Genomic DNA, 13,523 nt, shown 5'->3' on the forward strand with positions numbered 1-13,523 from the left:
CGGGAGTGCTGTACGTGCCGCGGCGGAGGCGCGGTGCTGGACAGGGTGCGCGGTGAGGCACCGTGACGGTGGCACGGATGTCTCCGTCGGTTCCGCGGTCTGGCGCAAAGGCAGAGCCTTGCCCTGGCCTGTGGTGCTCTATAGGCCGGCGGGCCGTGATGTACCGTTACCGTCAAACATTTATTTTATTAAAAAAATATCTCGGTGGGTTACATGTCTGTTTTCTGAACGTTCTTTATTGTCATCAGAGAAAAGTTCTATCCAAGAAGTTTTAGCCACATTGTTTCTAATGCCTGTAGAATGAAATGTAAACAGTATGTAATACTGATAAGAAATTTTTGTTTTCTTAGTATGGCAACTTTATAGATGATTTACGGCTCTATGTGAGAGGAGGAACTGGTGGAATGGGTTATCCTCGTCTGGGTGGGGAAGGAGGTAGAGGTGGCGATGTCTGGTTCATTGCCCAAGAAAGAACTACCTTAAAAAGTATAAGGGAGAGATATCCCCAGAAGCGGTTTGTGGCTGGAACAGGAGCCAACAGCAGGTAGGCGACTGTTTGATGAAAGCTGTTACATACGTATTTTCCCAAAAGCAAAATGTCAGCTGAAGTTACTAACCCTGGTTTAATTTCTCCCAGTGTTAAAGCACTAAAAGGTGATAAAGGAAAAGATTGTGAAGTTCATGTGCCCCTGGGAATTTCAATACTTTGTGATGATGGCAAGCAGATTGGTAAGAACTTTTGCTTTGTTTTAGTGCATTTAGTAGATACTGTCGTATTTATTGATAGCATCTAGCAGACTTCTAGCACTAGGATTTTTTAACTTTAGACATTTTCCAAAATATGTATGTGTTTTCCTTTGTTTAGACAAAAAGTTGACAAAAAATACACTGTAAAAATTGTTGGAAAAGAAAAGATCCCTTCCAGAAATTAGCAGTAGATAGTTTGTATTTTCTACATGCAGCAGAAAGAAAATTGCAAAAAAGTATTAAAGGCTGGAAGCCATACCGATCCTCCAGGGAATCATTAATAACCTTACGTAAATTACGTGTCCATAAACTCGGGTAAGTGTCCTCTTAACTTTACTGAATTACGAATTTCCTTAAAAGATCAAGATCCTTGCTGAGTGTCAACATTTCAGTTTATCTAAAATACTTACCCATTTTTTAATTTTTTTTTTTAAAGGGTGGTACTTGGTAGTAACCAGGAAGATCTCTTTCAGTACAGTGCTCTTGGAGTAGCTCTCAATGGTTCCTTTGCAGTTTCTCAGAGTTTTTCTTCTCATGTTGTTAAGAGTTCAAACTATATTCCCTGATTTGTACGTTTACCAAAATTGGGTGAATAGCAAGAACTGTTTATGATGCAGGCATGTTAGTGTCTAAAGATATCCTTGAATTATGTACTCAAATGTTGCTTTTTCTCTTTTTTTTAATTATTCTAGTATTGTAACCCTAAGTGAGATGATATAGCCTGCATCTTAATGAAAAAGTATGGAACACTGGAAGAGTTTGCTGTAGCCACATCTCTATTAATGCAGATTTTTCCTTGCATTATTGAATTCAAACATTGGAGGCTTCAGAACAACCTTCTTGGCAATACTAAGCCACATAAGTACTGCCTGTACTTAGCACTTTTCTTGAAGGGGCTAACTATATAACAGGGGAATACAGAGGTGTGATTGTTCTCATTTGTTTTCAAAGAAGGATAAAAAAACCATGACCCCAAGTGCACAGCTCCTGCAAGCAAGCATACAGAAAATTCTCTCTTCATTGAAAATAGACTGAAGTGGAAAACCACAACTGAGCTGCTGCAGGGGATTGTGCTTTTTCACTAGTGAATTTATTTTCAGGAGAGCTTAATGCAGCAGGAGAGAGATTCTTAGCAGCTCGTGGAGGTCTTGGAGGCTCCTTGGTCACAAATTTTGTGCCTTGCAAAGGTCAGAGGCGAATTGTTCGTCTGGATTTGAAACTTATAGCAGATGTTGGCTTAGTTGGGTAAGTACCGTAGTTTGAGAACTGATATTAGAAAATGAAGTAGTAAATTTCAAATGGGATTTCAAAGAAATTTGGGAGTTTTTGGAATGAGTGTTACTGTGCACTTACATTGCCAATGGAATTATTTGCTGTTTACAAATCACAGTTTAAAACTATTAAAAGTAATTTTAAAATTTGGAAAGTATTGGTTATGCTTTTGTAGGGCTTCCTGAATCAGGGTAATATATAATTATTAATATAATTTAATTTAGCAATTGCAGCAATTACCAAAATACTATTAGCTAATATTTATGAAGTAATTAGAAGGTGCAAAACAAAGCCAGTAACAATATCTGTATTGCATCATCAGCTTTATGGTACTGGCACAGCTGGATCCTTTCAGAAGTAGTTTTCAAGAGAGATGCAATGGCTAAGGAGTCTACTCTCCCAAATAAGCAGCTTGGAAATTTGGAAGGAAGTAATTACAAACTGAATCAGTAGGACATGCATAACATGTGCTTTTCAATGTTCATGCTGTATAACAATGCACATAATTTTTTTTTTTTTTTTTTTTTTTTTTTTTTTTTTTTTTTTTTTTTTTTTTTTTTTTTTGGAGAAAGCTTTCAACAAACTACATTTCTAAAAGTATTGGTCTGCTCAGCATCTACTCTCTCACTCCCTTCTGCCCCATGGTACTTATTGATAAAAAAGCATAGGAAACAAAATACTGAGGGGTTTGAGGTGGAAATAATCTAATTAGTGTATACCATTGAAGAATGGAAAATTGAATACAGCATGGTTTTCTACCTATGTTTTTCTTTTTGTGCTTACTAGAAATAGTTCTGTTAATATCAGATTTATTTAACTATATAATTTTCAAGTGGTCTTCAGTAATCACACAATAGAGAATTTTTTTCTTGTTTTAGAGTGTGAAAATATAGCAGTTTTATGACACTGTTACTGCTTTAATCTTGCATTTTGGCTTGTATTTTAGCTGTCAGTTTCCCTTTAAAATGGATAAAAAGAATCATTGTCAATTAGAGGCGCATATTATTGCTGAGAGTATGAATCAGCCTCTGATAGTTTGTGGTTATACTCTTTGTTATTTTTACTTTGGTAGATTTGCAAGAGGGGCAGGTAAAAACCATACAGGCTTGAGAAAGGCACATCAGGTTTGGGTACAGGTCATGATGTGTAGTGTAGGTTGCAATTTAAACTTCAAAAAGCATATTGTTCCTCAGTGGAAACAAATTACTCACTTGAGGAGACGTCTGGAGTAACCTTTCAGAATGTCTTCAAGGCACCTTTCAACATCAGAGCACATTAAAACTACCTCAGTAGATTTCCTGTTGTTACAAGAGTCATTATGTCTCTTTTAAGAAAGCCCCTTATAACCCCTTTATAAACTCCCTTAATGTAGTACTAGTCTTGTTTTTCATTAGCTTATGTTCTATTAGTTGTCCCTGTTAATACATGCAGAATCGTGACCTGTTGAAGTGGAGAGTGTATGGTTTTCAGTGTGACGTGTGCCTTTGTATCTTGTGAGCAATATTCAGCTGCCTGTACGCAGTTTTCTTTGATAACTGTTGCACTGAACACGTTGTGCTGAGTAACTGTTTGTGAATTTGACTGGAACACAAGTCTTGTGTGGTCTCCCATATGGAGCAGGTGTTATGAATAAGAACTGTAGTCTGTCATCCGATGTCAGCATTCACTTAAGGTTTGACATGGATCAAGACCTTATTGTGTCTTTTATAGCTCAGATTAATCTTAAAAATAAGGATGTGTTATAATTTCAGTCTTATCTTAGGTTTCCATTTCAATGAGTAGATATACTCTGTGAAGGAGCTTTTGTGAAAGCTACTGTATGCCTTAAGGAGCATTTTTGTTGTAGTACACAGGTATACCTATTCCTTGTGAAGAAAAAAGGTTTTAACAGTCAGGTCTGCACAGACCAGCTCCTCGGGCTTCACTGGTATTGTTTTTGGTTGACCTGGTAACAAAGCAGGGTTAGTCCTGTTTTCAGGATCCCTCATAGCACTTTGTTGCCTTAAAAACATACACAAACTGTGCATGCGTTTGTTTATATGCACAAAGTCTCTCCTTTGCTCTTCCCCTCGTATGTATTTATGTACAGAGTTTACATATGCTTTGCTACATGGCATAGATATCACTGGTACTTAAACTGTAGAGGTTTCATTAACCATTATTTGTATACCAAAAGACTGTAAATCCCACTGATAAGATGTATTTGCTTAGAATGTAAATGTAATTTGGAAGATCAGCTGTAGCATGTGAAGACTGAATTCAGGTAGACCTGTATGCTTATGCTGTATTTCTATCCAAGTGACTTTGAAAGATTTCCCTTATATCTATTACGCATGTATTTACGTACCTCTCCTGCATGCGTCTTTGGGAAGCATTGTTGGATTTAGAAAAATGATTTTGAGTTGATGAAAAAAAAAATCATAATGATGTGATGTTTGCTGTGTTTATTTAAAAAAAAATTCTGAGTAAATAAGTCTGTAGAAAGTTGATAGCATTCAGTTTGACTAAGGTAATATTGTGTATTTGGTAATAAAATATACAGGAATCACATGTGTTTATTCACTGTAAAAATCCTGACTTTCCTTCTAGGTTTCCAAATGCAGGAAAATCATCCTTGTTAAGCAAGATTTCTCATGCCAAACCTGAGATTGCAAATTATGCATGTAAGTTCATACTCTTATTTTTAGAGCAGTAAAATTTCATGAGAGCAAGAAGTCTTCTCTCTGACTTGGTTTACAGATAAAGAATAGGGCATGACCATGTTACCTGCTAAATACATTACACAGACTTTTAATTATAAGAAATGCTTCAGAGAAAGAACTGTTTCAGTATCTGGTTCCTTTAATCACCTTGGTTTTTCATGTGTACACCTGCATAGTGCTTCAGTCTGTTGATGCAGGGTCTATTTAACATTTATTTTAGTCTCGGCCCATTTTACTGCACCTGAGACTCTCCGTGGTGTGTAATGCCTTCAGACTATTGAATATGCATCATCAAGTTCCTTTGCATAAACATTTTTATGCTTTGGAAATAGCTACCACCTGTACTTGCAACAGAGTAAGATTTTGGTTTTGAAGCTGTCCATTGAAAAATGCTATTTTTATTAGTTTTCTATCAATAAATTAGGATTGGCCATCTGTTCATGCTTTATTTAAAAAGCAAGAATACAAGTCCTGATAACTTCTGCTGATCTTCTTGTACCACTCCTGATTGTCTACAACATTTTCCGTAGTCTGGATAATCCTTCTGTGTGTGAGACTTGCCTAGCTTCTCTATTCCCTTTTTGGAACGATGGGAGCAGAACTGCACACGGTGCCAAGATTTGGTAAAACACTGTTTTTTGGAGTGGTCCAGTTTTGTTCTCTCTTATTTTGCTTTTTCTTTATTTCTTGTCCAGTAATACTTAGCATCCTATTTGCCTTCTTTTTTTTCCTGCTACTGAACATGTATTTCATTTAAATGAAATGAAAAAGTCTTGCAACATTTAAGTATTTTGTAACATTAACATTTTTAAAATGTTAAAAAAATTTGTTTTCTTCCCTTCCTCTTTTTTTCCCCCTTGTCATAGTTACAACAGTACAGCCTGAACTAGGAAAGATCATGTATGCAGATTATAAGCAGGTGGGTATGAAAGTTCATTCTGGCTGTTCGTTGAAGGTGTATATAATGGTTGGCTCTGTTGCTTAACGTCACTTCAGAAAGAAAAAGGAGACTTGTAGGTTTTTTGATATGTATAGGTAATGTATACATATAAAATGCAGTTATGTGGACTTGATGAAAGTTGTGGAAAAAGTGCTGTTTTATAAAGTAAGAGGAGAGCTTTACAGTCCAATGCAGCCAATGAGCTGATTTCAAGTCACTGTAATAAATGGCTTCTCATGTTCACTTGTCTCCTTTCTGTGGTTCTAATCCTGCTTTACACCTTAGTTGTGAGCTCCTGTGTGGAATTGAGATTGCTGTGTCCTAGTATTATGTTGTTAAGTTTAGGACTTAAATCATTGCTTCGGAGAATAACCTGTTATTTTTATTTAGAAGAGGCAAACTTTTTGCAGGTTGGCTATACAGAGAGCTCTGGAATGAGAGTCATTTTCAGAATGGGTTTTAAGCAGGGGCAAATTTGTCAAATAGTTGCAGATCTGCGATAGTGAGTGACAGGGAATTTAGTGAATATAACCTGGCTACCGTAACTTCCGGTTCTGGCTTTCTAGGTTGGCTGCTCTGACTTCCTTTTGCGGTTTGTTTTTTGTGGTGTTTGGGTTTTTTAATAAAAAACTCAAGTAGCATGAAGTTACAGTGATTGCCTAAACAGCCAGGATACTGCACTATCAAGACATGAGGTACCTGGGTCCAGTTCCTATTCTGGTAGGCTCTAGCTCTGGAGGATTTGAGCTATTAGAGCTCCTGCCTTACCACCTTAATTTTTTGTGAACCCAGTTCCACCCAGCTTCTTCAGGTAAGGTTGTCAGATAATTGCATGGTGCCTGGAGTCCTTTCTACACTATCCACTGGGGAGGAAACCAACACTAAATGAGACTCTTACTAATAGATTTTGGGCCCCAAGTTCATAAAATGTTACAGCAAACCTTTTGATTCCTCAAGCTTAAATATTCTTTGATGTGCTTTTATTTTGTTTTTCAAGTGTATGATACATGTGGTACCGAACTCTTCACTTCCAAGATAAAAGGCAGATGCATAAGGGGATTTCAGATGAGTTAACCTGAAAAGCATACCTCTCTGATGTGAAAAGAGAGAAAACTTCTCTTTTCACTTTCAGAAGCAATAATCTTAGGGGGATTCAGTAGCCAGTGCTTGAAACCTTCATTTAAGAACCTTGAACGTAATTGTGTATTAAAGAAATTAAATCTAGTTTGTCAGGTTCCCTGGAGAGATGCACAGATCTAAGGGAATTTTCTTTTTGTATATTTATTTTATCTGCTAGTTTAGGGTAACTAGTCCTAGAAAACTGTGCTGCAAATAACAGGATCATTTATAGCCTTTAAAAAAAACTGAACCACCTGCTGTGAATCAGGACCTGTTGCTCTTACTAGTGATTTCTCTGGCAGGAGAGCTACTTGTACTCGTGGCTTTCTTTTCAGCAGTCTGTTTCATATGGCTCTGGTCATAGCCATTGACCCTTACTGTTGGCTGTTTCTGCATTTCGTGGTTTTTATACTACAGTGTTGGGTGCTGTATAGGAACTGTATGGACAAAATATCTCTTCTAAAATCAGGGAGACTAGTGACTCTGATCACTGGCGACATCTGTGAATAAGAGGAAGTACTTCAGCCCTCAGTATTGCAACTGCTTAAAGCAAAACAACGTAAGCAGTTAAGAGCAATAATGAGGTGACTGTCCTGTATCACTGAAGGGAGACTGGCTCATTGTTTTTAAGGAAATATGTAGCAATTTGCTTATTTTGCCTTAGTACATTATAAAGAAGAAAATATATGCAAGTTAACTGGTTCTGTCTGTCATGACTGACTGCTCGGAAAAGACACAGAAGATCTGAGCATGAGTCTGGCTTCAAGTCTTAGCACCACATAGTGGAAACTAGCAGAACCATTTACATTTTCTACCGGAGTATCTGAACTAAGTGCTGTTCTGAGACAATATGGGTTTCTTTATGAGCTCTCTAAAAAAAAATACTTCCTGAAAGAGAACTAAAGTTGGGGAAAAAGGTGGTGATGATGGTGCTACAGCACCCAAAAACATCACACCAAGGAAGTAGATATTTCTGTTCTAACTCTCTAGTTATTCTCTCCCTATTTCTAGTTACAAGTTTGGATCGTCCAGCTGTATCTCATGACTCTGTAGATAGAAAATATTGAAGCAAGGCTTCAAATATTTAGGAAATGCATTATGGTTGAAAGATAGTGTGACGCACGAGTGGGAGTGTAACTCGGTTGTTGCAGAAAGCACCATTCTGCAATAGGGAGGACACTGGAAATAGTGTGCTGGCTTTGGGCACTGTTTAATTGAATCCAGTGGCTGTCTAAATGGGTATTAGATAGATCTGAAGACCCCACTTTTGCTGCTCTTTGCTTCACCATCTCTCAGCATTCTGTGAGTTAAGATATTTGGGGGGTTTAGTATTCTGCTCTTTTTAGGCCTGTCTCAGCTGTCCTTTACAACTGTGTACAACCCACTTAGCAGAGAAAATGGCAAGATTCCTGTTCATCATGGCAGTCTTTGCTGGGCTCCAGTTGGAAGCTGATACACTAATCAAAGCCTCATTTCAGTTGAAGAGCAGAAGACAAATTTTTCGAGCTTCTTACACTCAGGGGAGCAATGTTAAGTGGGTTTGCACTTGGAATAATGATCCTCTGAGGCCACAAGGTAGAGGCTTTGTTTTCTTTTCCAGTGGCAAGTTGAATTCTATATGAACGTGGTAGCATAATCTTCTTGCCTTTCAGAATCTGTTTTATTCTTGGGTAACAGGTAAATCTTGCAAGGTCTCTGCTGAGGTATTACCCTGTATTTTCTACTTTGCAAACAGCTATAAATAAATAGGTGAGGGAACATGAGGAGCAGTATGTCTGTGAAATAGTAGCGTTTTGTTTATATCTGCTTCTGATGGTATTCTAAATGTATTGAAATAGCCAATGCATACTGCTGGAGAGCTGATCTGCCACACAATTCCAAGGAATACACATGGTTGTAAAAGGAGTCCCTTAAAACAGATGCTCCTGTAATTCCTTTGTCTGGGTGGTTCTGTTTATATAAAATGATAGTACTTGTTGATAGTTTAAAATCACCATGGTTGCTTGTTGGAAGTCTTTTGTCTGAAACTTTTTTCCCCCCTAGATTTCAGTAGCTGATCTCCCAGGACTGATTGAAGGCGCACATGCAAACAAAGGGATGGGCCACAAATTTCTCAAACATGTAGAAAGAACCAAACAGCTTCTCTTAGTTGTAAGTTAAATAAAATTTATAGCTTATTTGCTTTCAGAATGAAACGCTCGAATGACTGATGCTAAATTAATTCCTTAAATAGAATTTATTATTCAAATTTGCCAATTAACTTAGAGCAGTGAGGTGTTCCAAGCATGATTAAAGCATGGGGTGATTTTTTTCTTTTTTTTTGAGAGAGCCCCTTAAAAAAGAGGTTTAAAAATCAGACCCCTGAGAAATGGTGTATCACAACCAACCAGTTTATGCTTCCAGTGTCCATGTTATTACTTTGGTGTATAATTGCTTTCTGTTGTTTGCCCAGGAATGTGAGTGCATACATGGACATGTTACTGCAAAATAGTTGATGGAGGATACCTTGATACTGCAACATAATTTAATGTTTTTGTGTAACTTTCAGGTTGATATTTCAGGGTTTCAACTGTCTATTAAGACTCCATTCAGAACAGCCTTTGAAACTATATTGCTTCTAACAAAGGTAATTTCTCATCTGCATAATTGACAGTTGTAGCTACATGTTGAGCCAAGAAAGAGGCTCAGTTTTGACCAAGAACTTTCAGATGTTAGTGTGTCTGCTAGATTTATAACATAAGGCAAGTTAACCAGCCTAATATTCTCTGAAATGAGGAAATCTTTATTTGTAACCATCCAGGTGAAGCTGCTCTATTTCATGTTGGGCACAACTGTTCCTTTGTTAATCTGTGCAGCATATAGGATATTTCTTACAGTCAAGCAAAGGTGAAGAGACACATCATTTTCAGTTTCCCAGTCTGGTAGCATTTTAGGAAGTAGAAATACACAGATATAGTTAAATCCCTCCCTTGATGCCCTCACCGCATAGCCTCACAAAGATGAGACATCAGGGCCCAGCTCTTCAGTGTTTCCATCTCTTACCATTGCTTCATATTCAAGTAATACATTTTACTTAATTTCAAGTTAGCAGCTGTTCTCTCTCTCTAGCTATATGACTTAAGATGATTAATCTTCTGAATTTCAGCTATTGCTGGTTTTTTAGCTGGTTCATGGTTGTGATTTTATTTCTGGTATTAACCATCGTTCATTAAAATGCTTAGGAATTAGAAAACGATTTGCTTATATGTTTTATAGACCTTAACTTTTTCTGAAATTGATTTTGTGTTTGTGGATATCAGAAAAACAAAACCAAAACTAATTCTTTTCATAGGCAGCTGTTTCAGAATTGGCCAGCCTGATTACCTGTAATACTGTTCTGAGTAAAGAATCACTGAACATTATTTTCTTCTATCAGACTGTTTTAATACATCAACCTTGAGCACCTGAGCAAATCTCATAGCTGCCTAGGCATGAAAGATAGTTTAAGCAATTAAACAAACGAGGAAATGTGAAATTGAAGTAGCACCTATCAAACTACAAATACTTAAGGCAAATTTACTTGTCTTCTAAGGAACTGGAGCTGTACAAAGAGGAACTTCTAACAAAGCCTGCACTTCTTGTCATTAATAAAATGGATTTGCCTTGTTCAAAGAATAACTTGGATGAACTTACTGAACAATTACAGAATCCTCAAGGTAAAATTAACTTTCAACAATTACCTTCAACAAAAGTAGTAATAAAATTTCATTGGAGTAACCCTGCATTGGTGAGGAGTTACTTGAAACTGAAGTCTGAAAATAAATTAAATTTATTTTTTGAACATATGTTTTAAAACCACTTCCTGCATTTAGAGCTCAGTTTATATGCATTTGTAGTGCTAACTTCACTTGGAGAAGTATTTTAATAAAACAGAGATACCCTAGAAGATCTTGGTCCCAACTATGATATGGGAGACTGAATTTCCAGCCTAGGTATCTCAGATAACAGTAACCTCTGTTGAAGGTCCCCTTACAGACACTGATGTATATACAGTTTGTCACTTGACTTTGGCCAAAACACATGAAGATTCCGGAGAGGTCTATGTAGGTTTACTTAAATTTTGCTTCTACAGTCGGGTGAATTTCTTACTATTTCCTGAAGTGTATAAGAACCAGGGAGGCTAAAACCATCAATCTCCCATATTCTGCAACTTGGGATTTCTTTGTATTGCTATGTTAGGGCTTGTCTTCTGAGACTTCAGCTATTCGTTTTTAAACATTAAGCAAACAATACTTCTATATTAATTTAGTTATGTTTATTAATGTTTATCATTATTAAAGTTCATTCTCTAAATTTAATGGGATTTTATGGGCTTCATAGTGATACAGTATTTGAGGATTGTACTAATTCTTTCAATATGATTTTTCAGACTTCTTACACTTAATACAGGAAGAAATGATTCCTGCAAAGACACTTGAATTCAAAGATGTAATTCCAGTATCTACATATACTGGAGAAGGAATTGAGGAACTAAAAACACGTATAAGAAAATCCATAGATGAGGAAGCAGAGCAGGAGAATGAAGAATATCGAAAAAAGAAACTACTGCTTTTACAAGCTTCAGAAGGGCAACAAATGACTAGCAACTAGCATCCTTGGATGGATTCCTTATGTTTCAATATTTCCAGTACGTACGTGAACCCATTGCTGTGACAATCTTCCATTTAATTTTTGTTCCTTCTACTACCTCTGCCCAGTTCTCTGCTCCCCTGTTGTTTCAATTTCTTTTGGCACTTGGATAGAACACACTGGGGGGGAAAAAAACAGGTTTTTGTGATTTGCCTACGGACTCAACAGAGTAAAGGCTAAAGTATGTGCAGCTCAAAGCATTGGTTAACAACTGATAATCCCTGGGATTTTTTCTGCTAGCTGAGATGAATGGAAGGAATGTAACCCATAGAGGTACCAAAGGAGCAGGTTCATCCACTCCACATCTTCTGCTGTGGCCATCAGAAACACCAAGGGAAAGTTTTGATGGAGCAGTTGTCTAGGGCCTGGTGCTTCTAAGGTGAAACAGTTCTGCTACTTTGACAGGCATTGGATTGTGAAGTTTTTTGTTATTTTTCAAGATTTAAAGGAAAAGACAAATAAATGGCTGCAAGGAGGTGCCTTGGAGCACAAAAAAACAAGGCTAATGTATAATGTTGGGGTGTTTTTTTTCACACCTGCTAGTGCCTGCTGTAGTCCTCTTGATCACGTAAATCCTGACTCCAAATTCGCAGACTTAATTTGGGATTCCCTCCTTTTATGAAGTTGTGGATATGTTACTTTTTGCTGAAGAAAATGGTGAGTGCTTTTCAATAGAGCTATACATTTTTGGAAATAGTTAATGTTCCAGTTTTTATATTACAAGCAGGCACACTTTCATTTTACTTAATTAGAAGCCTTTTATTGTACAAGGTGTTTTATACTTCAAAGCTATTGAATTGATTGCAAAGCAAAATAAGACTGAATACATCAAAGGCTTCTCATCTTGGTCTTCTTTTGTAAGTATATGTATCAAACCCTGCTTCTCCAAATTTTGTTAAAGCAGTGACTGAGAAGAAAGGTGGAACTTGTCTTAATCCAACTTTTTAATCATTAGCATTGGTTCTCATTCTGATTTTCCTCTAATTTTATTGCATGGGGCTAACATGTTTTCCCCAAAGCTAAGTAAGGGCTGTCAGCAATTTTCAATACTCCATTTGTTTCATAGTTGAAAATAACATTTTTTTTTTCTGTCAGACTTCTTGAACACTGGTTTTAATCTCACATAAATAAGGGGGGGGGGAGGTTTGAAATGAGCCGGCTTGGCTTTACTAAGTTCAACGCTGAGCTGGTCCGAAGAGCTGTAGCTGCAGGATTAGCACTGGCTTTTGCGCTTCTCATGGGGTTGACCCAGGTCATCAGTGAAGCACCCACACAGCTGCTTGGTTGCTCACCAAAATGGGAGAACCAGAAGAGAAAATGGGAGATAACGTATCGGCTAAGGTAAATTACACTTGCCACCAGACCAACACTCAGCTGCTCTTGTAGTGTATGGCTGCTTTGGAAAGACCAAGCCCCAGTTGTAATTGCTGAGGTGATATGGCCTGGGATGTCCCCCTGACCACTTTACCCAGCTGTCCCCATTCAGTAGCTGATGCATGGAAGAACTCCGCAATCAAAATTGATTGTCAAGCAGGTATGTTTATTGTGATTTCAGCTCTATAGAGTTGGGTGCAGCGAGGGTCAGGTACCCTTAAGGATGCTTGCACACTATGCCATAGCTTTGGCCTCTTATTTAAAGCAGTAAAATGTGCATATTCAAAGGATTGCTCAACCGCCTGGTACATATGGATTAGATTATCCCGCTCTTGACGTAAATTTGGTCTCCTCCCCTTTGCACATGCGCAGTCTCCTTACATGTTACAGGTCATACAACGTCACGCATCACATGTCTCATTAACTCGGGCTTACACCTCCCCTGGGAGGAGAAAGTAATATTCAGCAGTCTATTAAGCAGGCGCAGTTCGGGGAGGGCTAGTCATTATCTTTTCATATCTATGACTAGAGTCGTTAGCTTTTCGTATCTATGACTCAGATCTGGTTAAGCGACATCCTCCCTCGTGGCTGTAGAGACAGTATTCTTCTCCTCTTTATCTTGTCCCAAACAAGGAAGTGTCAAGTGGTAAGACCCTCTGCCTAAGCCTTCCATTCTTCAAGTGAAAAAGGGGGCTCGTGAG

At 37.7% G+C, this 13,523-nt stretch overlaps 1 protein-coding gene across 1 annotated transcript; it reads left to right on the plus strand.

The window, feature by feature from the left end:
* Positions 1 to 356: 356 nt before the first annotated feature.
* GTPBP10 (GTP-binding protein 10 (putative)) lies at positions 357 to 11,426 on the plus strand. The gene is made up of 9 exons (XM_010144229.1): positions 357 to 544; positions 638 to 729; positions 1,848 to 1,992; positions 4,609 to 4,682; positions 5,588 to 5,640; positions 8,824 to 8,931; positions 9,329 to 9,406; positions 10,352 to 10,475; positions 11,189 to 11,426. The coding sequence occupies exons 1-9, from the start codon at positions 405 to 407 to the stop codon at positions 11,407 to 11,409; spliced, it is 1,035 nt and encodes a 344-aa protein (XP_010142531.1). The 5' UTR covers positions 357 to 404; the 3' UTR covers positions 11,410 to 11,426.
* Positions 11,427 to 13,523: the final 2,097 nt, after the last annotated feature.

This window comes from Buceros rhinoceros, unplaced genomic scaffold, assembly GCF_000710305.1.
Source record: "Buceros rhinoceros silvestris isolate BGI_N320 unplaced genomic scaffold, ASM71030v1 scaffold48240, whole genome shotgun sequence".
NCBI classification, from domain to species: domain Eukaryota; kingdom Metazoa; phylum Chordata; class Aves; order Bucerotiformes; family Bucerotidae; genus Buceros; species Buceros rhinoceros.

What these genes read in the sequence shown, in the direction of transcription:
- GTPBP10 (XM_010144229.1), top strand. Translation starts at nt 405, where the DNA reads ATGGGTTATCCTCGTCTGGGTGGGGAAGGAGGTAGAGGTGGCGATGTC. An exon ending in TGATGATGGCAAGCAGATTG is followed by an intron (nt 730 to 1,847) that starts GTAAGAACTTTT and finishes ATTTATTTTCAG; the next exon opens with GAGAGCTTAATGCAGCAGGA. An exon ending in TGAGATTGCAAATTATGCAT is followed by an intron (nt 4,683 to 5,587) that starts GTAAGTTCATAC and finishes CCCTTGTCATAG; the next exon opens with TTACAACAGTACAGCCTGAA.